Here is a 23336-nt window from a genome sequence, read left to right as displayed (position 1 = left end):
AGTAGTGTTCTTAGGTCTAATAGAGTATAACAGAAGAAAGGCGAAAGAAGGAGAGATAAAGATTCTTTTCTTGAAAGGACGTGAGAAAATGTCGGTGGATACTACTTAATGGAGGAGTTAAATGCATATGCAATGAATGATTCAAAAAATATGTACAAGTAGTTATTTGTCAATAAGGTATAAATAATGGTACAAATTCCTTGTAAAAAAGGTCTTTGAGAAAGTTCACGTTAATATTGAAGATAATTTTGTTTAAGAGTGTGTTTGTGGTCAATGATCAAACATATAATTTTAGAACATTGGAAATATGTGTTAAGAGACAAAAGGAGTAACACCAAGTTATTTTCACATTTTTTTTTTTTTCTTTTGAGGCATATTTTCACATTTTTTTTATTGAATTGAAATTATTTTTACTAAAGTGAAAGTAATTTTACTAAACTATTTATTTACTCAATTGAAATATTTCTATTATATTTCTTTTCACAATTACTAATTTTTACTCGATTGAAAATTATTTTACTCAACAGAACTTTTTTTAATTTATTTTTTTAAAGTGAAAAGAATAGTACCTTACAAAAAAACTAATTAGAGCAAATTATTTCTTAAATTAATGGGTTGATCTTTATAAATTGTTTAAATATTAAACCTTTTCGATTACTTTGGAATAGAGGGAATAATCTGTAATTGATATGGTATAAGATACTAGTACTCCGAAGTATAGTTAATGGTTAGTTACATTGATATTTTACCTAATCTTTACACTTTTATCGTTGAAGTTAAAGGAGAGTTGCGCAGACAGAAAACCTAAAACAATGGGTAGAGATGAAAAGATCACTGCTGAACAAGTCATTTCCAAGCTCAAAGATGATGGCGATTTCGACCGTCTTCGCTTCAAAATCGTCCGTCAACTCAAACAAAACGTACTCTTTCTCTCTCTTTTCTTATTGCAGTTCTAAGAAAGTCAAAATCTTTAATTGTTATTATTATTTTAATTGTTTTTGTTTGTGATTTGAGTTTTTGTTTGATATACTATTTAATTCATATTTCGCTATCTTATCATATGCACATTGATTAGTTTCTTGGAATTTGTGGCAATGAAATTGTGGGTGTCAATGCTGAAATCTTTTAGTGTGGAAATTATCTATATTTACTCCAATTTTCTATTATTGGTTGAATTATGGAGGGAAAAAGAGTAGCAAGAATTTATTTTTGGTGATATATACTCACTATTTATGTTGGGTTTTATCTATTTATTACGAATTTGTTTCAAGTTGGACTTTGAATTAAATTAATGTTTTGGTGGTGTTTGAGGTGGTTGTTATGAATCAATGGGGTACTCTTAGCAAGAAGGAAATTGTTAAGGTAAGTGGAAAGTGGACTGTTGCTTTGGATGTTGCCGGGCAATGAGGCATTTGTTTCCGAGTCTATAGAAAAATCTAGTCTGATAGGTTATTTCCAAACTAGTTTCTATCCTGGGTCGATCGATTTCTTGAGAGGTTTAATTGACTGTTGATTGTTGTTCATCTTTAGTAGTAATGTGATTGTTTAACATTGACCGACAAATGAGGAATTGCTCTTTCCTTAAGCTTTATTGTTGGTTGGATTTCTCTAGAGAAAACACTTTATGGCCATTCAATGCCAAGAATTTTGTGTTAGATTTGTTTGCAAATTGGTAAATATTATCTAGGGAATTCTATCAATATAAGTGATTCTAGATAAGATAATGGATCTTAGCCTAGAACATTATGCATATATCAATTGATATATATGGGATTTAGCTAGCAAATCAGTGCTCAAGCAGAAAGGATACCCCCCCCCCCCCCCCCCTCTCTTCCTTCTCCGTTCCCCTCAAAATTTAAGATGAGGAGAGAGATAGAGAGAAATGAAGAAAGAGACCCATATGATGAGAAGAGAGAGTGAGAAAGCATGTGCAAATATGGTAATGTTGCAATGTTTGTGAAAATTCACATGATGGAAATTGTTGCAATATGAGGAAATATAAGAGGGGAAAGCAAAAATTAAGGCTGCAGTTTTGCATAACTTACTGTTATGGATAAGGTTGTGTAGGCGACTTTCTCTTAAGCAAAAGCAAAGTTTGACAAGTGTTCTAGTGACTTCTCATCATCATAAATATATACATTTGATTCACCAATATTTGCAGAACCCTGGACATTCTGGTAGAAAGAATAAGTTAATGGGTTCAGTTATCCACCTGAAGTATGAGAAAGGGCACTAGATTTTGTGATTAATATGCCCTGCTTTTGTTAAAGAGTAGATTTACCTTTGTATCTTTCATCTATTTATGGTACTAACCTGTTTGGGTAGAAGAGTTAATTGAGTTGTTCGTAATCACGATTGATTTATTGACCTTTGACTTGCAAACCTAGCAATAGCTTACTAGCTTATGTGTTTCTTGAATACCATATTTGTTAATGATGGGTGAATATTTGAGTTGTCAAGTATGAATTTGGCTGATTCTTTGTTCCCAAACCTGTTTGATAGTGGTCTGCAAGTTGAATCAATGCATTTATTATTTTGAATTCAATATATGTTAAGAGTGAGTTCATAAGATATATAGCAAATGTTGACCCTAATCTCCTACATTTGCGTTGACATATTTACTATAAAATTAACTTCCTTGTTGTGATGCTACACTAAGGGTGCATTTTATTTACCTAATCTGAAATTATCTTATCTTATGTGAACTTATTAAACTTACCTAAAGTTATTTGAACTTATATGAACTTATTATACATTATTAAAACTTATTTTAGTTGTAATTTGAACTTGGGTAACCTGTATTAACCCTTATTAGAACTTATTTTTGTAAAACTTATCTTATTAGAACTTATGATACCTGAAATAAGTGAAATTAAGGTGAACTGAACAATGCCTAATACTAAAAAAATTTATGTTCCATCCACAAAAGATGTAGTATTTGTTATATACACTCGGGTGTTCCGTACACCCAATTAATTCGATTTAGTTTTTGTTCTTCATTTGATGATAAAATGAAAAACAATCATTAAAATGAAAACAAATACTCATGGGTGTACAATACATCCGGGTGTATATAACAACCTCTCCAAAAAATGATCACCAAAAGTAGGAAATCTATTATCGAGTACTTCGTATCATTTAATGGAAAAAGGAGATGAATTGCATTAAATTTGTCATTTTAGGAATATCACATCTATTGTTTGATTCCTTGTTAGTCTATATTCAAAGTACATGTTATAAACCTTTGAGGCTTTGACAGTTTGGTGGATGTCAAATAATTTATGCTTTGGGACTATGAACAGCTTATGCTTTTTAAGACAAGTCCTCTCACTCTTTAGTAAATCGTTATTTATGGTGTTTCTTCTATCTGTGATAGCTTAACATGAAAAGAATAGAATTTTTTTTAAAAATAAATAAATAAATAAATTTGTAGATGCCTCTTAATATGGTCCACATCCCACTATGGGCACATCTCTGTTTCAGAAGTGATATTGTAAATCTCCAGAGCTTGCATTCTATTATAGAATTTAATTATCTTTTATGGTATACCTTATCCCCCTTCATTCTTTTAATTGCAATAGTTTGTTTTACATGTTTGCCAACTCACGACTTTGGCCATTAAAAGCAGTGTATAAAACAGCAAACCTAGGCGCTTGGTGATTAGGGTAGAATGCCTTTTGGCTCTTGGCGAGGAACATTCAAAGAGGCATACCTGAGGCACACATAAGCAAATTTTTTTAACTGTTTTATATTGAAGAGGTGCATTGAAGTGAGCCCAAGGCACGCCTAGGCGCAGCAGGATCTTTATCGCCTCATTGCGCCGTGAGCTTTTTTTTATACATTAGTTAAAGTTGACCTTTGAAAATATGTGTTGAGATGAGTAAGATAAGATCCCACGTGGTTATGTTTTTTCCTGCGATAAATTTCCTAAGATGGTCAAAGTGGAAATTATATACTGTTAAGGTCAAATTGTTGCAAGTGGCAACTTAAAAAACATGAATTATGTTTATAGTTTGAAGGTTTTTTATTTAAAAGGTCATCGCATTTACTACAATATCTGATTTCATTCCTTATTTTATAGGTAATACTGTCAGCTTCATGCTGGATTCTACATTTCTTGTGATATTCGTAGAATTGCTTACAAACTCGTTTATATATCTAAGAAATCTGTCTTTGCTATATTTTCTTATTCTGAGATTTGCTGGTTGCTGCAGGAGGACTTGCGTAACAATATCATTTCAGTGGTTAAGCAGTCCACTGCACTTAATCGTCCTGGTGCAGAAAATATGCAAACCAGGAAACTTTGTGATGCAATTTATGAAGAAATTCGGTGAGTTACAACATCGTCTTTGCTATAAGTGCATTGTGATGTAAGCACGATATTAGTTTAATCTTTTATCGTTTTGATGATGAAAAATCTTGCTCTCTAGACACATGCAAGAGGAATACCTTGCCCTTTGGAAATATGTAGAGCATTTGATTGTACATGCCTAGATTGCGTACAAGCTCCAACATAATTATTGGAATAACATGTTACCCTGGTTATATGTAGGCATAACTTAGTCTTCAGGTTCATAGGACATGAGGCGGTGAGTTCATAATGGAGTATGTAAGTGCCAGACTGCCTGTAGATCATGTGTGTAAGAAATTGAAATTAGATTGTGGGCTGATGGGCGACATGGTTCTGTACACTCACTTTGTTGATGTCTGAATGGCTTCTATATAAGTATATAGTCAACTAATGCCTAATGGTGTGCAAAAAACTTCTAGAATGGAAGGCTTTTAATGTCTCCAGATAATTCAGCCTAGTCCTGCACTTGCGAAGTGGATGGTTTTGTGCGTCACATAGACATGTTGTAGCTACTTTTTTAATAAAATGTACTCTTACATCTGTGGACAGGACTATGGTCTTTTCAACTTGGAAACAAGATACAGAGTAATAAATATTATATTTAGTCAAATGAATGTAAACTTAGCAAAAAAAAGTTGAGTTCAAGTTCAACCTAACTAAGTTCAAACAAGCTCTGCTGAAAATACATTCGATTCAACAAAGAAAAGTTCAGTTCTGCAAATTTAAGTCTGATTCGGCTAGATTAACAGGTTCAGATCAGCAAAATATAGTTAATTCAGTATAAATAAGTTGAAGTAACCTAGTGTATAGACACTGTGCTCTGCCATTCTTGTTTTGACTGTATATTTTTGAAAAAACCTACAGCATGAAGCAAATTTGTCAATAGGTTGTTTTTACTAACCTTGATAATGTAAGGCTTGTAGATTTGATTTATCTCTTGTGCTGAGTGTTAAGCTTGTATTGCCAGAGGTTACATTTGTTGCAGTTCATTGACTTCTTTACTGTGAGATTAGGTGCTGCAGTTTGTTAAGACTTTAGTTGCTTGTCACGGTTGGCTCATTTCAAAGTTACTAACAAAGCTTTTTACTGCCCTAAAAGATTTCATATTTCATGTCTTCTGAGCTGTAGAACTCTGACATTCCATTTTATGTAGGCAGAGGTGATGGTTAATTGGTTGTGTTGCATCTTTGATACAGTGAAAAGGCGATGAATCAAATTTCAGATGGCTTGTGGGAGATTATTCGATCAGGTGATGACATGAAAACTGAAATAAAAGAAACAGTTCACTCAGTCTATGATAAACTACTGAATCCTGAGCGGAAAGCGATTGATTCAACGTCTTCCTCCGGCCAAGTGCCAATTAGTAGAGGAACTGAGTTTGATGGTCATGTCATTGTTTTTGGGGAAAGCAATGGTATAATGTCTAATGGAGAGCATAAAGAAGCCTCAGGTTTCTCTTTGCATAATAGTACTGCCACGAACAATCATGATTTAAAACCCGAGACACAGCAGTCTCATCCTGGTAATAATAGTTTCACTGAAGAGGGTATAGAACCTCATTGGCGCAATGGTCCATTGCAGTCCAAAAAAGGTGATTCCAGTTCACCTCCTGGCTATTCCTCATCAGGAAAGCGCAAGCGAGCTTCCGATGCCGATGCAGATGAAGACCCTGATATTCCACCAGGTTTTGGTTAACCATCCTCACTAATTATAGAGATAAAGCATGATTAGCCTTTTAATCACGAATACTTTTGTATTTTCTTTCTTTTTGTAGGGTAAGGACTCTAACTGGACTTCAATTCTCAAAGTTTAGTGTTTTTTTTTTTTTTTTTTTTTTTCTAACCATTATTCGTTGGCTTCAGGAGAATTTAACCTTGTAACGAGAATATGAGATTACAAGGTGAATTCCTAACCAACTACATTGAGCCTTTTTAGTCACTAATCCTTTTCAGAGTATTGTTAACTTGTTAAGTGCTATCGGTAGAATTATACAAGTATATAAATTGTAATTGTTTCAGTCACACATTTTATAACAATTTATAGTCACACATTTTATAACAATTTATAGTCACACATTTTATAACAATTTATTTGTTAATATTGATGAAAAGTTTGCTTTTGACCAGGATAAGTTCTTTATATTTTGAAACATATATGATTTCTTTATTGTATATGTTTTCTTTATTATTTGCTTAATTTGCACTATTCTGTACACATTTATCTTATTGTTAATACTTCCATGCGAAAACCAATTTGTTTTTGATGAATTGCAAAAATAATTATATTACCTCTTAAGCAGAGGGTTAAAGCAAACAAGTAATTTTCAACAAATGAATCTTAGCAAGTTGTATACATCAAAAGTTGTTCTTAATGTCAAGTTGATAAAATCATGATTAGCTAGATTTCAACTAGCTTTGGTAAAGTTTCAAAAGTGCTAACATTCTTACTATCTTCCCCTTGAAATCAAAACCTGATTAAGAAGGAATAAAACATTTATATAGTACACTTCAACATACTATCGTGAACAAGAGGTGTCAATTCGGATTTTTGAGTCGGAAGATCAAGTCGGATTTATTTTTAAGGTATGTCATACTATATTTTTGTTTATAAAAGTTGAAACGTGAATCAAATTCTTTTGAATTTAGGTCAGTTCATTTCGGAGACATTTCTACACTCTTATGGTATGCGTACGTTGGTACCTTAACGGCTTAACCCGATAGACCTAAAGAAGAGTAGACGACATAATATAATTTCCGAATTGACAAATTGACACAATTAATACAGTTGAGTACCTTAAAAAAGACGGGAAAAAAAATGACGATTCTGAGGTCAATAGTCACAACAACAACCGCCATAGCGGCCACAGCTCTGCCTGCAGCTTACGTCGCATCTTCTCTCTCCTCTTCGTCTTCTTCATCTTCTTCTCCCTTCTCGAAGTCTCTGGACCTTCGCTTTCTCTCTCCTCAATCACCTTCGACTTCAGGGGTTGGTGCTAGATTCGGCCTTATCAAGAGTTTCAGCTCTCCGCCTTCTGCTGTTCTAATGGAGAATCCTAAGTCTTCTTCTCATGTTCGTCTCTTTCTCTCTCTCTCTAATTCTCTTTCTATGTCTAAGTCGTAGATGTTATGCTGATTGATTGTCATTGATTTTGCAGGAAGATTTGAAGTTGCCGGACTTAATGGTCAGTTTTTGTTCTAAATTGATTATGGAATTGAGTAATTTCTTTACTGATTGAATTGGGGAATGATATAATTGATTAAGATGGTGCGTTGATTTGATTTGGAGATTGATAGATTGTGTTTAATTGATTGAAGTGGAGAATTAGAATGATGCTTCAATTAATACGAAGTATAATGATTAATTATTTAATTTGGGAATCGTTTATGCAAACTAAGGCGAAATTTTCTGCTCTAAGACCTGAGAGAATTTTGAAGTTGAATTTGTATGCTTAAATGCTAATTCTTTTAATTGTGAATTGGAGAAATGCAAGTTTTTTAATTACATGTGGTATTGAATCAAAGGGGAAACTGGATGATAGTGAATGCCAAGAAAGTTATCTGAAACGGTCCACAATTCAGAAAACTAGAATTCCTAGGGTTAATTTGTGCATTATATTTACATTATTATGAATATATGCATCCTATTCTTGTCCATGTCACGAATATGACAATGACGAAAGGAATAGCACAGAATCGCTGCCGTTTAGGAGTGTCTGGAGTTCTTTTAATAGCAGTATTTTTTTACCATTCAGGTGATGGCTGTGGCAGTGGTATCTCTGATTTATACGATAGGTTTTTCTTCTGGATTTTTTTATCTTTTAACAATGATTTCCCTTTGCAATCCAAGTCAATGATTTTAGATAATGTTCTATGTTCTATGATTTTGGGTACTGTAGTAATGTAGTTCTAGTTGCAGAAACAGAAACAACACCCTTATGGCCTATGGAAGAAGATATATTTGTTCATTTACAGGAAAACCCTCCCTGTATACCATTTTGTCCGTTGCCTGATGCAATTTGTTGCATTTACTATCATAATGTTGCTTCAGCTTGAACTACAACAACTACTTTTTTTTTTCTTTTTTATTACTTGAGAAGATGATAGTTTCTTTGCTTTTGAACAGACAGAATTCATGGTGGATATGAAGTGTGATGGTTGTGTTAGTGCTGTCAAGAGTAAACTAGAGACTCTAGAAGGTATTTGCTAATGACTTGAATCACTAGCACATCTATAACGTGCTGAATTCTTGTTTTCATTTGTTTTATGTATATTTTTGTTTTCTTTACTTCAATAGGAGTTAAGAGTGTTGAAGTGGACTTGAGCAATCAAGTAGTTAGGATTCTTGGTTCTTCACCCATGGTAGCCATGGAAAATGCTTTGGAGCAAACTGGCCGTAAAGCACGATTGATTGGTCAAGGAGTACCTGAAGGTTGGTTACTTGAAATTTTTTGGTTCATCACTTTTTTTTTTTTTAATTTAAAATTTGTAATTGGGTGATTTCTTGTCCGATAAAGTGCCGTACCATTTGAATGATGTTTGAAGGGAAGTTACATTATTTTGTGTCAATTGAATAATTCATTATTATGACTGGCTTTGCATGGTTTATATGTTTTTCTGTCATGGTTTCCTTACTAGTTTGTTGTACTATATTATTTTTTCATGTCTTCAATGTGCTAGACTCTATTGTGATACAGGGCACCATGTATTGTGTAAAGCTTGTTAGGGTGATTGTTTTCTCTCAAAGTCACATGGATGAATTTGTTTTCATGCCAACTGAACTTAGTAAATGTGAAGTAATGGGTCAAAGTTCATGGATTCTCTGAAAACTCAGTGTCTGGTCACTGTGGCTGCAATCTTTATTGTATTTTTTAGAGCGGAGTTATTGGTAGTTGTGATTTCTTGAAGTGCACAGATGAGAGTAGCTTGAACCAAAACATTTGAGTGATCCTTCAATTTTGAATCTTTTTGTAGTATATTTTAACACCTGCCATCATGACCTTCCCGCTTGCGTCTCGGTCAGTTTAGATTGTAACCTAAAGCTTTTGGGAAACAGCTAGATTTTATTTTGTTTTTACAATTATTTTTTTGTAGATTTACTGGAGGTTGCCTACATTCATTAGGGGACTTGTGTTGGTCCATCAGTTACAATTACTCATTAATTCATTAGGGAAGCTATTTTGTGGTATGTTTTGTGAAATTTAATTACAACTCTAGACTTCGATGTAGGTTTAACCAATGGGAGGAGCCCTTGAGCTATAGGCTTTGATCATAATGGTTCTAATATCCTGCAACTATGCTGGTGCTATGAGTTATAGTTAATCATGTTTATGGCTGCCCTTGGTTGTAGTAAATGCCTCCTGGCATGTATAGGTTGACTTATCTTCATGTAATTTCTTAGTTTATGGTGAGGAAGAAAAAATTTAGGTGGAATGCAATGTATTGGCTAGCTGGAAAATTTTAAGGCTCTCCAATTTTTTCAGATGTCAATGAAGATGATAGGAATGAGGATGTTTTTAGAGCATGGAACATCCCAAGGGAGGTATCAGATATCAATATCTTATGAAGGTTGTAATTCTCTAGACTTAGATTATTGTCTTTGTTTGGCTCCGGCACATGAATGGCCATGAGATTCCCTCTAACTTGATTGGAAAAGATCATTTAGTCTGTAGCAAGGCATACTACCTATTTTTTTCTTTTTACCAAGAATCAGTGATTAGATTATTGCACGGCATTGTGTGTGTGTGTGTGTGTGTGTGTGTGTGTGTTTTAGGGGGTGAGGGGGTGGGTGGCTGGGAATTTACAGGTAATACGTGAGATGTTTATAGCCTGCAAAGTTGCAACTACTTGAGTGTCACTGTATGTAATTTTGTACTGTTGCATTATTTATAGGGATGCTGACCTTGCGTCATTGAAAGCAGATTTCCTTGTGTCTGCGGCAGTTGCTGAGTTTAAAGGTCCAGATATTTTCGGTGTGGTTCGCTTTGCCCAGACACACATGGAGTTGGCCAGAATTGAGGCCAATATCAGTGGGTTGCCACCTGGGAAACATGGCTGGTCTATAAATGAGTTTGGTGATCTGACTAAAGGTCCAGTCAGCACAGGGAAAGTGTACAATCCACCAATCCAAGGAAGTAAAAGTGAGGTATTGTGGTCAATTCATTTTCTTGCATGTACACAAGTTATTGATGTGCATATTCTTGCATGCATACAACCCACCATACAAGGGAGGGCATTATGTCGGTTTTTGAGGGGAAGTACCTTCTTTAAAGCTGGGTTCAAAACTTCAAATGCAACATAATGAACTGTAGTACCTTACACATCCTAATATTAGCAAGGTTTGCTGAGGGTCAGGTGTAGCCGTGTAGGTGGCCTTTCTAAATGAGAGTGAGGCTACTATGGAAGGAAATAATAGTAAAAACTCTGTTCCATGGAAACATAATATATAAAAATTACGTGTACGTTGAGTTTGTAACTGATTTTTTATTTATCTTGTGAAATGACGGGTGTGCTATTATCTCCAGCCACTGGGTGACCTGGGAACATTAGAAGTCGATGAGAAAGGTGAAGCTTATTATTCAGGAATCAAGAAGATGCTGAGGGTTGTTGATTTAATTGGACGGTCCATTGTCTTGTATGCATCCGAGGATAAGTCTGATCCTGGCCTTGCAGCTGCAGTGATTGCAAGAAGTGCAGGGGTAGGTGAGAACTATAAGAAGCTTTGTACATGCGATGGAACCACGATCTGGGAAGCAAAGCCTGATATTGTCACTAGCAAAGTCTGACCGTATCATTAAACCATACAACTCGTACAGATGTATGGGCCTTTTTAAGCAACTTACCAATTACAGGTCCTCACATATGGATTGTTGTACTACCTCCATCTTGATATAGTTACACTTTTCGTTAAAATTATATCCTCTTTTTTAATGAGGGAGTTGTACCTAAGAACATCAGATGTATTGAGGAAATACCAAAAAAAATACAATCATTGTATACTATGGTCAATTCCAAATTCTTTTGGATGTCTTGAAAGAGATTTGATTGTGTCTATTTGTCTATGTACTATCTCGTGTTTATTAGGAAATTCATTTATGTGCGTGAACACCCTGCTCAAAAAGCTGCACATTTACTCTGAGTCTGTGACACCTGACACTTGAATAGAATCATAAGATATCCAACATGAAACATTTAAATCTATACTATTGAATTTTTTTTTACAGCTGTAATGAAGTTTAAAGCTATGTTTAACATTAAACCATTAGACATAAGTACATGAGTGCATTATAACGAAGTCATTGTTACATATCTTATGTCCTTGCTCAAGTATACAACATTTACGTGACATTGGCATCACTGAGCACATAATAGAACACAACCAATGAGTCATTGACAAACGTTTTCATGACTGAACTTGCAATCTCTTCACCAATATACAGATGCATACAATAAATATAAACAGAACAACACTATAATAGATTGTTTGATACTGGTACATAATACTTTTCAAAAAAAAAATATACTTAATAAGTAAACATCGTCGTGAAATAACAATGCTCTTTATATTCATTGTTTTTTTTTACTCTAAAGTCTAATTCTTTTTACTAATTTTTATTTTAGCTTAATTTAACTTAAGTTCACTTCAGTTTAGCTTAATTATCTTAAGTTCACTTCAATTTAACTAGAAAACAAAAAAATAATAAAAAAAAATAATAAAAAATAAATAAATGAAAAAATTGACGTATTCATAAAAGAAAAAATCCAGAACTAAAAAGAGGTTAGAAGTGCGCCGTTTTTACGAAGCAGAAGAGGAAAGACCTTTGTACTTGTTCCGCCAAATTCTAGAACTACAACTCCAGAACTTCCTACACTACCTCACTTTCCTTCTTCTCGCAATCTCAAGAACCCTAGAAAAACCCCTCTTTTAATTTATCAATTCAATTAACTTCTAACTTCTCAATAATCCCAAAATGGAAGCCACTAAAGACCAAACCCCCGACGTCCGATCATTCGTCGAAGCTGTTTACGCCGATGACGACGTTCCTATTTACGAAATCGAAAGCCTTTGTATGCGTTGCCGCGAAAACGTATCTACCCTTTTCTCTCTCCATTGATTTCACCTACTTTTCTGCATTTTTATTTGATTTTTCAATTGAAATTAACTAATTCATTATTTTTGATACAGGGTACTACAAGGTTAATGCTTACTCAAATTCCTCATTTTAGAAAGGTTTGGTCTTTTTTTAAAGTATTAATTTTTATTGAACATTTGTTTTTTTTTTCCTCTGCTAATTTTGAGTTTTGGGCTTGTGTACACTTTAGTATGTTATGAATTTAAGGTTGAATTAATTTTGCGTTGCAGGTTTTATTGTCGGCTTTCGAGTGCCCGCATTGTAATGAGAGGTAATTTCAATTGTAAGCTTTGATTATTTAGTGCCTTTGCAATAGTAGGATTAAGAGCAATCAAAATATGTCTTTTTTATCTTGCATATCCTATGGAATGCAGTAAAATATGATATTGTTTGTGCATATTGTTTTATAATATGACAAATTTTGTACTCTGTCTATGTTCAGTGCATATTGTGTATTACAAGAGTTGTTCATTGATGTCAAAATTATTTGGAAAATTGTTACATTGTCAATTTAACGACGATGATATACTCATATATTTCTTGGTATGAGATATGTTTCTCTTATGTTGTATGAGTGATCAGGTAGCTTCCAGTGCTCTATAATTCGGCTAAATTGCTTGAATCTATTGTTTTTCTATAAATGTCCTTGATTAGTGTATGATGTATGGGTGAATTATCTATTGTTTGGGGTAAAGGGATGAATGGACATTAGCATTTTTTATTGGCTTTTCAAGTGGAATTAGTGTAATAAGTTGTCAATTGATTTTGGAAGAGATTGTTATCTGTGAAGAAGTTTAAGTACTCTGTATTATTTGGGAGAACATTCAATTTATAATTTCTCTGGTAGAAAGATGCTGTTAAAAGAAACATAAGAAAATTTGTCATCTTGCTCTCTTACTGGCAGGAATAATGAGGTTCAATTTGCTGGTGAGCTACAGCCACGAGGATGTTCTTATACTCTAAAGTTTCCTGCCGGAGACTCAAAGGTCCATATTCAACTTGTGTTTATTACTTCTCAAAGTTTCATTTTCTTGGATTTCTGTTGATATTAATATGTTTAATCTGTTAGACTCACAGTTACTGATTGCAGATGCTTAATCGACAAGTCGTCAAATCCGAATCTGCAACTATAAAGGTACTTACTATTTTAGGTTTGCATAACTTTCAAACTGCCACTTGAGCCTTGTTGCAGATTAACAAAGTATTTACTGCTTTTAGCTTGCTTCCTTCCTTTTAGGCTGTTATGGACATTTTCCTTGCCTTTTGTTTGATGTTTGCATTGATAAATTAACTTGACTAGGTGGCTATCCCCATGTTAAGTGCAATTGTTTTATGGGTTTTATTTTTTATTAAATTTATCAATCCTGTTGGCTATCACCAATTGCTATTGATATCTATGTTATGCTCTCTTCAACTAAAATTCAGGGCTCTTGTTTGAATATATTAAGGTTTTTTCATGTCTGATCCAATCTTCTGTTCTAATTAAACCTTGACCTTAATTTTACTCTAATGTATTAGGAAAAAATAAAGAAAGCTATCATGTGGGATCTTGTTAGATTTGTCTCAATGTGTATTTTACAACCAAATAATTTAAATGATCTTAATTTATGCGCTAGAAAAGATATATAGTAATAAGCAAACACAAATAAGAATTCTAGTAGCTTTATATCTTTTTATTACCGCTCAAGTATTTCCTTTTAGGATCATTCTTTTGTACAGTAGCTCTATCTGCCTTTGGTGAGGATTGTAATGAAATTCTTTTCTTTACGGGCTTCATAAGCTAGTGATCATCTGATCAAAGCCCCTCCTAATGGAGTTTCCTTTAAGGCCTACCTATAGGGAGTGGGACCATTATTTTTTGAAAAGTAGGCGTGTGGCTTATTTCTTGGTCATTTTGTAAATGTTAATGAAGTGAAATATGATGTGTACTTAATAGATGGCAGAGGCTATATAAGATTCCTGGTTGTCTGGTCAGATGCATGCACAGTTGTACCAAAGATTGTGTTCAACATTTTGACCAGCTTATTTGTGGAGTGCCAAATCAATCCTGCTGTTTAACATTGATTTGCAATCATGCCTCTTTCACTTGACAGCATAAGAACAGGTCCACTCTTTCCTAACACGGAACTATTGATTTTTGCAGATCCCTGAGCTAGATTTTGAGATCCCTCCAGTGTCTCAGCGTGGGAGCTTATCAACTGTATGTCATGCTCTCTTCTGTGTAATTTGCTGGTCTACAGATTATCTGTTTGTGCAACGCCACCACTGCTTCACATGTGCTTTTGCCACAAAATTAAAAAATGAAAAGAAAACGGTGGAGTCTTGGACTCTCAGGTAGCCCATGTAACACATTTTTTCTAAAAAGGGCAATGGAATACATAAAATGAGGAATTATTCATTCTATTGGTTTGTATCTTTCATGAAAGGCTAGATTGATGTTTCATTGCAATAAGATCTGAGTTTGGTAGTTACTGCTTTTTTTTTTTAGAAAAATTATGAATAGGCCTTTTTCATATGTTTCTTTGGTCTTGTCATATAGAATCTGGATGTTTGCTCCCTGTTCATTTTATTGTGATAGTGGGCTGCTTGTTTTTACTGAAAACTCAAACATTTATAGTCTCATCATAGGTTTTAACAATTGCAGAAAGTACTTGAGATGGAATTCTTGTTTCTCCTTTTGAAGTTTCTATAACTGCTGTCACTATATCTTTTTTTATTACCACTCAAGTTTTTCTGCACACCAATGTTTAGTTGTCTGTTTTAGGTAGAAGGGATTTTGACTCGAGCTGCAAGTGACCTGGAGGCTCTTCAAGAAGAACGAAGGGTGTGTTAAGTTTTACACAGTAATTTAATAATTACAAATATATTTTGTGAAGATTTTTCTGAATTCTTGTGTTTTTGTAGAAAGAGGATCCTACAACCGCAGAAGCAATAGACCAATTTCTTTTGAAGTTGAGGGCTTGTGCAACTGCAAATTCTTCCTTTACTTTTGTTCTGGATGATCCTGCGGGAAATAGTTTTATTGAGAACCCGTAAGTGACTTAAATTTGATTTATCCCCTCCCCTCTTGCCTTTCCCTTCTCTCCCTCTCAATTGGCTTAATTTACAGGCAATTGTGCTGTCTATGCTGAAGAAATAGTCTTTCTTCTTTTGGAATTTTCATTTTCCTCTCTTTATCATCAAATTTGTTCCCCCTCCATTTTTTCCCCCTAATTTAAATCTCTTCGGTTTATAGTTTGCCAATTTATCTTCTGTTGGTAGGCACTTTCTTTGAATGTCATCTTATTTAACACTTTAACCTAGTTGACATTAGCTAATCTAATACAGGCATGCTCCATCTCCGGATCCAGCGATGTCTCTCCACTTCTATGACCGAACTCCTGAGCAGCAAGCTGCACTTGGCTATATTGCTGCCTCTTCTCAAGCAGAACCTGAGGAAGCAGTGGCAGGAACAGCAAACCATACTACTGATCAGGTTGCTAGGGAACCACATGGGGCAGTTGGAGCTAGGGCTGGTCGCCGAGCTATAGCACAGGATAATACAGCTGAAATAGCTGATGCGATTTGCCGTTATACTGCACCAGAAGAGGTATCCTCTTCCCCTAAAAAGCAGATAAAGAGAGAGAAAAGTAAATCTGAATCTGTGCTCTAAGTCTTATCTTATGCGACAGGTGATGACTTTCCCATCAACATGTGGAGCTTGTGCAACAAAATGCGAGACTAAAATGTTTGTTACCAGTATCCTTCTTCCTAAAACGTACAAAGTATATTTTATGTGTTTATGAGCCAGAACAATTTATTGTTTTCTTCCTTTCTGTGTAAGAGCTCTTTTTTTTTCTTTTTTTTTTTTTTTTTTTGGCATTTGAAGAGTGATGTTAAAAAGTATGACATATCCTAATGGATATAAAATGAATGCTCTTACATGGAAGCATAAACAGGAATAGCTACCAGTTTTACTAATCAACTGTTACAGAATTGAAGTGTCTTCTTCCCTTGTTAAGTTGGTAACCTTTACGAAAGACAGATATTCCATACTTCAAAGAAGTAATTGTTATGGCATCAACCTGTGATGCTTGTGGTTACCGTAATTCTGAGGTTTGTCTAAACTTGTATCTCCATAAAATTACTTATATTCTAATTGTCGGTAACTTTTCAACCTAGGCTTTAACCGAAGCCCTAATATAATTGTTTGTTGCAGTTAAAGCCTGGAGGTAGCATTTCTGATAAAGCTAGGCGGATCACAGTTTCTGTCAAGAATCTCAAAGATCTGAATCGTGATGTGATTAAGGTCTTTTTTTCTTGTTGACATGATGCTCACTTTTTTTTGCTGATTGCATGTATGGAATTTGGTTGTTAAGGTGCACAAAAAGTAGTCTTATGAGGACTTAGCAACCTCTGACTCTGCCTTTGGTATAAGTTTATAATCTCAAGTAGAAATTGAAGATATGCTTTTTTGTGCAAGCTCAAACTGTAGGTATTTTGCTGTCTATAGTTAGAAATGTAGTGAATAAGAGTACTGGAAAATCTATCTCAATTACGAGGCTAGCAATTTTTTTCTGTTTTGAGTCTAATGTAATTGAGGAACTCAGGACCATGGTATTAAATCTTGGACGCATTGCGACTGCATTTTAAAGGAATTCAAGCATACCAAGACCAATATTTTAGGCCGCTACAGCCACATTCCACTCAAATTGCCTGGAAAAGTGGTTACGCGATCGCGACTGTATCTGAGATTTAAAAGTTAAAACCATGCTCAAGACTTTGATCTCTGAATCTAACAGGCAATTTAATCTACATAATACATTACTCCCCTCATCACACAATGACTTTCCTGTTTGACCTTTTGTAAACAATTGTGAGGTAAGAGATGGTGAAGGTATATATATGGAGTATTAAATTTGGAAAAAAGCAGAAGTCAAATAGCCTTTGTCTTATTTTATGCGATGGAATTCCACCTTTCTTGACCACTTTGCCTGCGGTGGGTTTCCTTCCCTAGTTACAATTTTTTGTTGTTGTCCTTTCCCTCGACTTGTATTCACCATACTGTAACTTAAGTGGAGTGCTGATGATATCTATATATGTGCAATTCATATCTCCCTTAGTGATAGATGGATTTTTGATTATTTGATTATCATGTATATGCCTTGAGCAATGATCATGGCTGTAATCTTTCAGCTACCTTTCCCCCTTGCTTACCATCAGAGTTGTGGCCTGAATCAACAATTCTTATCAACTCAACTTTTCAATCCTTATCAATTCTTGTCTTGTCTAAAAATATGTCACTTGTTTCATGAGCATTCTAACAACTTTTGTCCTCTCATTGACCTGTCAACAGTCGGATAGTGCCAGTGTTAAGATACCAGAAGTTGATCTGGAGCTTGGTTGTGGCACTATGGGAGGCATGGTCACAACTGTTGAAGGTTTGGTGACCAAAATTTGTGAAAGTGAGTATTATTCTCTTGCTTTATTGATGGTCACTTGGTTTAGTGTGCATGTGTTTCACTCTTAAATTTTAACATATTGAATCATGTTTTTACAGGTTTGGAGAGAGTGCATGGATTTACCTTTGGGGACAGTCTTGAGGAGGGTAGAAAAGAGAAATGGATAGATTTCAACGCAAGACTGAATAAGGTACAAGGGGTGTATAATTTATGATGTATGAGTACTTTAAACAAACCTGAAGTTATGATTGTTTCCTTATTATCATAGTGACGTTAGGTCTTTGTGCAATACTAAATATATTGAACGTTTTGACCTTGTGCAGCTCTTGAGCCTGAAAGAACCCTGGACTTTAATCATTGATGACGCTCTGGCCAACTCCTTTGTTGCACCTGCTACTGATGATTTTGAGAATGATGATCAGCTGAAAAGTGAGTTCAGTAAATTCTGCTACTTTTCTTGTTAAAGTGTTATAATGATGCTTTTGGATGCAATTTCAATAAACTTTGAGTATCATGTATGATACAATCTAGTAGAGACAAAGTATAATCGATGATAAGTGGGGTGTGTTAACAGTGTAGAAATAAAACTGGCATAAATTGTGAAAAAAAATGCAGTATTGTCTTAAGATGTCTAGAATAAGTTTCCATTTTTCCTAAAAACTAGTTGTTTTATGATTATATCTCCTTATATGTGACTACTTTTTTTTCAAGTGATGTGAAAATAGACTTGAAACGGCTGTGATGAGGGGTTTTTGTGTAAAAATCATGTCTTATCCTAATGACCAAAGACAATGATTGGAACAATGTGACAGCTATATTTGGGTTGCTTGTGTTTAGCTGGGTGGCTTGTGTTTCCATTGAGCAAAAGGAAAGCATTTGGATACTTATATGCTCTCTGTATCTTAAATTTTGATTTGTTCTTGCAGTTGAGGATTATGAAAGAACTGTGGAGCAGAATGAGGAATTTGGACTCAATGATATGGATACTTCTTCAGCAGATGCTGCTTATGACACAAACTAATACCAGTATAATGAAAGATGCAACTTAAACCTGTGTCAAAAATCCCTGCTCAGAAGGGATATATTTTTGTTTGTTTTGTAATTTAGTTTTTCTTTTCTTGTTTCTTTTTGGTAATCTATATCTGATGTTCTACTGCAATTTTCATATTACTAGGTCATGTAACATTATATTTTATCAATGTAATACAATTTTTTCATTTTGATCATTATCAAAGTGATACAGCAAAGTAAAGAAACTTTTTCTTTTTTTTTTCTTTTTTTTTTGCAAAGGTGTGAAGGAATTGTTTCTTTCTAATCTATTTTCAGATAGCTTGTTGCATCATACTCCTGCTTTCACACTTGAAATGGTCTTCATACAATGGTGATTTTTTATTTTTTTTTTAAACAAATACAATGATTGTTTTACAAGCTGAATTTGGGTTCTATACTAATTTGATCATTCCAAAAATCATAAGATTTTTAATGCCCCTTGTGATACTTTAAAGTTTGAAAATGAATAAAATGGTAGAAAACTAGAAACCAAAAATTGATTCCTAAATACTAATCAGGCAAAAATCTATGTAAAGTTGGACAGTACACAATCCCATTGCTCTTGTTTCTGCTTGTTCATTTGTAAGAACTGGTCATGTGTATATTGGATTATTTGAAATTCAGAAAAAAAATTCGTGATATTTGAATAATGAAAGACTATTTGTTGCATAGACCATTTTTAAAAAAACTATCGTTACATAAGGACATCATCTCGAGATTGGGATAATGAGACAGATTTCAGAGCAGATACTAGCAGCATTTCAGAAGTTTACATCATAAGGCATAGGTTTCAAAACTCCTTGATAGTTTCTTAAGAGTGTATTTTGAGTCTTAAGTTCACACATATTGACAGAGAAGCAACTAAGGTAGAAGTCTCCATGGAATACTCTTGGCACCAATGGTAAAAATTTTCCTGTCGTTAGTTAAGAGTTTGACAACAGCCCATCTCTTCTGGCCATTTCATAAAGAGCAATTGCCATGAGAACTTTGGCATCAGCTGTTAAGCGCCAAAGTTGAGCATATGGGACTACATGCACTTTTATAATCTCACCGTGATCTTGAAGACCAGTTTTCTTACCCTGCAGCTGCTGAATAATCTCTTTACCCACTTGTCTTCGGCACAGAAAGACATTGAGTTTCTCATCACAACCTCCCTAACATGAAAAATAAAACAATGAAATTATAGAGCAATGCTATATACAAGCAGAAAGTAATGATAGCTAACAATTCATATTTGGTCATAAATGAACATGATCATTCAGTTATCTTTAAAACTTGTCATAAACTACTGTCATGTAAGAAATCAAGTCGACAAAATAGATTATATGTGACATTCAAGCTATGCATATCTGCTTTCATAACACTAATTTGCAAATTTAACCGTTATACAGGATTAAGGACCAACTAACCGGTGAGGGGAAAACTTTGCCTCCAGTTGATGGATCCAAGAAGGCTGTAAGCTCAACCATATCCTCTTTATTCAAGTTTATACCAGTTTCTTCTTCAACCTGTCACACAGATTTATATTTTGAGCAAACCATTTCTAGGAGTCAACTTTAATCCCACATTAGAATAAATACATAAAACAAGAGAATTGAGAAACATGAATATCACTAATTAATCTAATTTAGTCAATATACAGGATCACAATCAAGCATGCGATGTTTCTAACCAAAAATTCCAATTGAAGATGACCAATTCACAACAATAGAAGGAATAAACACATAGGTCGTATGTGCAGCAAGATAAAATGATAGCAGTTCTATATGGTGAATATTGAGAAGAGAACTATTACTTTTATGCTACAAAGTGCATATAAAAGACAAGGATATAGGAGGCAAAAGAGAGACCTCACGAACTGCAGTACCCACAAAGTCACCCTTGTCATCATCCAACATTCCAGCCGGCAATTCCAGAACAAATCGCCCTGTAGGGACCCTAACCTTGCACAGACAAAATATCAATTAGAGTTGAGATTGGAGCAGCATATATAGCAATAATGCTCAACATCAATTGGTAGGTGATAGACTTAAGCATGGCTTCTTTCACCCAGATAATATATCTCATCTTGCAGTGCCAGTATTACTTAACACAAAAAAGGGGAATACCTGTTCCGTCAGAACAGCATAAGTCTCTCCCTCAGACTCCAAAAGGATGAGGATGGCTACAGCTGGTCCTCGTGCAAACACAATGCCAGGAACCTAAACCAATTCAGTATGTAAGTACACACATTTTGAAGATTTCCCAAAGCTATAATGGCAATTGGTAGTTTAACATCTGATACAATGTTTGGGGCAGTTTGAGCTTTGCACTTACAAAAACAGATTTTTAGGAATCCCCAATCGATCAGAATTGATACCTTTTTTCCCATTTCCTTGTCAATAACATCTGCTTTGAACTTGAGAAACCCAACGCGCTTTCCAAAATAATCCACTCCCTGATACCATGCCAATTAACTCTATCAGTACACAGTTCTAACTAACATCGCACGTCCATAAGGGAGAGGAAGAGAAGGAACAAGAAATGCTCCTTTCTTTATGAAAAATAATTCTCTTACAGTAACAACCCTTCATAACCTATGATCTAATTTTACATAATCCTACTAATATAATTATTGTAACAGTTTTATTCCCCTAAACCCCTCTCACTCACTGATTCATAGAGACAGTGACATGAGAAATCTAAGCATGATCTTTACAGACCTTCCTGAATTACTTAAATAGTTAAATGTCTGAAGAAGTTGCTATATTTTTGTAAGATTAATCATGAGAAGTCGTGTCGTGTTCGTGTTTGGTCTCGTGTCAATTTCGTGTTATTCATAAAATTTATCAAAAACTATGTAAAATGTAAGATAATTGCATAATTTAACCACTTTATCTAAACAGGTCATGTTCGGGTTGATTTCGTGTCGTGTCGTGTCGACTTCGTGTTTTCTCTAAGTAACTTCGTGTTCGTGTCGTGTTGGTTTCGGTCGTGTGTCGGTCGTGTTATCGTATCGTGTCAGAGATTGCCAGCTATAGGAGTAAGTAATTAATATGTCAAACTGAAGGTGTGACACACACACACTCACAATTAATTCAGGATGGATGGAGCAGGTGTACCATATGAGCAATCAAGTTAAAGAGAAGTATATATTTTTGATATGTGTGTGATTCAAACAATTGAAAAAACTTAAAGTCCAAACAATTACCAATAATTATCAAAAAATGAAGTTGGGAAACTATTGCTACCTGAATAAGAACTTTGTTCAAAGACATAACCCCATTATTCAAAGCCCCATTTTCAGCCTGCAAGTTTTTCAGCCATTGTTGAAACAAAGACGAATCAATCGCATTCCTGTAAATACCCACATTCATCAATCAATTAGCAAGTACAAAATTCAAAATTTTCCTGTAAAAATCAACATTTTACACTATAATAATAATTGATTGATGGGAAACTCACCTGAACTCAGAAGGGGTGATTCCGGGTGCAGCTACGATTTCGACGGGTTGACCCGGTAGAGTGATGGTGTGAGTGAGTGAGGTTGATGACTCGGTTGACATTGAAGAGGAAGGGATGCAAAAGGGTCTTCTGAAGCGATTAAAGTGGAGTTTTTTAGAAGAGAGTGGAAGGAGAAAGGAGGTGGTAGAATGCAATTGCGTCACTCTTAAAGCCATTGGGATGTTAAATTGGAAATTTGAACTTTGGAGGATACAATTTTATATTACTTCCGGTTTTTTTTTGTTTTTTTTTTTTTTTTTGGATTGCACAAAGTTTGAAAAGAGTAATATAATATTGTGAGTGAGGGAATAAATTATTCAGTAAATGTAAGATGATGACCATAAAAGAGAAAATATGTGAGAGAGGATAGATATTTTTATTATTAGATCATGCTCGTGCTATGCACGGTTTGTTTGAATTTTTAATTTTTTTTATTATTTTTTTTTATTTTTTTTGTATTTATGTGCTAAAATTTGTTACATATTTAGATAAAATTCCTAATATCAAAAGATAATATTTTATATTTAATTAATTTAAACTTAAAAATATCATTTGCCAATTTTGCTGCGTGGCATTTGAATTAATTAATTCTAAAATAAATTAATAATCTCTTATTTAATTGGCTACAACTAAAATTTATAATCTTACATAGCGCGCTAAAAACATTAAATCCAGAACATCGGGAAAAACTCCCCTTTGTATATATATATTAGATTTTAGTGGGGAGCATGTTAGAAGGAGAAATGATAAAATAAATTGAGTAGGGTTTAAAGTAAGAGAGAGAAATGATAAAATATTGTATAAAGTTACCAAATATAGAAGTGATGCATTTAAAAAAAAAAAAACACCCCAAAAAGGAAAGTGATGCAAATAAAATAAAAAA

At 34.3% G+C, this 23336-nt stretch overlaps 4 protein-coding genes across 4 annotated transcripts; 3 read left to right on the top strand and 1 right to left on the bottom strand.

Moving 5' to 3' along the window:
• The first annotated feature begins 748 nt into the window (after positions 1–748).
• LOC145569072 (uncharacterized) lies at positions 749–6411 on the top strand. The gene is made up of 3 exons (XM_081628443.1): positions 749–920; positions 4215–4330; positions 5548–6411. The coding sequence occupies exons 1-3, from the start codon at positions 813–815 to the stop codon at positions 6044–6046; spliced, it is 723 nt and encodes a 240-aa protein (XP_081484569.1). The 5' UTR covers positions 749–812; the 3' UTR covers positions 6047–6411.
• A 708-nt stretch (positions 6412–7119) lies between these two features.
• LOC145567683 (copper chaperone for superoxide dismutase, chloroplastic/cytosolic-like) lies at positions 7120–11400 on the top strand. Its single transcript, XM_081627031.1, has 6 exons — positions 7120–7420; positions 7506–7532; positions 8474–8546; positions 8645–8779; positions 10269–10492; positions 10872–11400. The coding sequence occupies exons 1-6, from the start codon at positions 7166–7168 to the stop codon at positions 11130–11132; spliced, it is 975 nt and encodes a 324-aa protein (XP_081483157.1). The 5' UTR covers positions 7120–7165; the 3' UTR covers positions 11133–11400.
• A 763-nt stretch (positions 11401–12163) lies between these two features.
• LOC145569071 (uncharacterized) lies at positions 12164–19141 on the top strand. The gene is made up of 16 exons (XM_081628442.1): positions 12164–12434; positions 12533–12577; positions 12710–12750; positions 13384–13465; positions 13570–13614; positions 14623–14679; positions 15244–15303; positions 15384–15511; positions 15807–16068; positions 16151–16217; positions 16504–16574; positions 16678–16767; positions 17815–17923; positions 18019–18110; positions 18244–18349; positions 18847–19141. Exons 1-16 carry the CDS (start codon positions 12318–12320, stop codon positions 18939–18941), a joined length of 1467 nt encoding a protein of 488 aa, XP_081484568.1. The 5' UTR covers positions 12164–12317; the 3' UTR covers positions 18942–19141.
• A 546-nt stretch (positions 19142–19687) lies between these two features.
• On the bottom strand, positions 19688–22611 carry LOC145569070 (nudix hydrolase 14, chloroplastic-like). The gene is made up of 7 exons (XM_081628441.1): positions 22415–22611; positions 22201–22306; positions 21330–21407; positions 21079–21171; positions 20821–20913; positions 20380–20478; positions 19688–20124 (listed from the first exon to the last, which is right to left on the bottom strand). Exons 1-7 carry the CDS (start codon positions 22513–22515, stop codon positions 19894–19896), a joined length of 801 nt encoding a protein of 266 aa, XP_081484567.1. The 5' UTR covers positions 22516–22611; the 3' UTR covers positions 19688–19893.
• Positions 22612–23336: the final 725 nt, after the last annotated feature.

Source organism: Chenopodium album, chromosome 11, assembly GCF_948465745.1.
Source record: "Chenopodium album chromosome 11, dcCheAlbu1.1, whole genome shotgun sequence".
Classification (NCBI taxonomy): Eukaryota; Viridiplantae; Streptophyta; class Magnoliopsida; order Caryophyllales; family Amaranthaceae; genus Chenopodium; species Chenopodium album.
The sequence above is the reverse complement of the archived record's forward strand: the minus strand, read 5'-3'. Positions and strand labels throughout refer to the sequence as shown.

Coding starts and splice junctions, on each gene's coding strand:
- LOC145569070 (XM_081628441.1), bottom strand. CDS start 22,515: ATGTCAACCGAGTCATCAACCTCACTCACTCACACCATCACTCTACCG. Junction 21,172..21,329: donor ACAAGGAAATGGGAAAAAAG/GTATCAATTCTG, acceptor GAATTGGTTTAG/GTTCCTGGCATTGTGTTTGC. Junction 20,914..21,078: donor ATGCTGTTCTGACGGAACAG/GTATTCCCCTTT, acceptor TGTCTGTGCAAG/GTTAGGGTCCCTACAGGGCG.
- LOC145569072 (XM_081628443.1), top strand. CDS start 813: ATGGGTAGAGATGAAAAGATCACTGCTGAACAAGTCATTTCCAAGCTC. Junction 921..4,214: donor TCCGTCAACTCAAACAAAAC/GTACTCTTTCTC, acceptor TGGTTGCTGCAG/GAGGACTTGCGTAACAATAT. Junction 4,331..5,547: donor GCAATTTATGAAGAAATTCG/GTGAGTTACAAC, acceptor TCTTTGATACAG/TGAAAAGGCGATGAATCAAA.
- LOC145567683 (XM_081627031.1), top strand. CDS start 7,166: ATGACGATTCTGAGGTCAATAGTCACAACAACAACCGCCATAGCGGCC. Junction 7,421..7,505: donor ATCCTAAGTCTTCTTCTCAT/GTTCGTCTCTTT, acceptor TTGATTTTGCAG/GAAGATTTGAAGTTGCCGGA. Junction 8,780..10,268: donor TGGTCAAGGAGTACCTGAAG/GTTGGTTACTTG, acceptor CATTGAAAGCAG/ATTTCCTTGTGTCTGCGGCA.
- LOC145569071 (XM_081628442.1), top strand. CDS start 12,318: ATGGAAGCCACTAAAGACCAAACCCCCGACGTCCGATCATTCGTCGAA. Junction 16,575..16,677: donor GTGGTTACCGTAATTCTGAG/GTTTGTCTAAAC, acceptor TGTTTGTTGCAG/TTAAAGCCTGGAGGTAGCAT. Junction 18,111..18,243: donor TCAACGCAAGACTGAATAAG/GTACAAGGGGTG, acceptor GACCTTGTGCAG/CTCTTGAGCCTGAAAGAACC.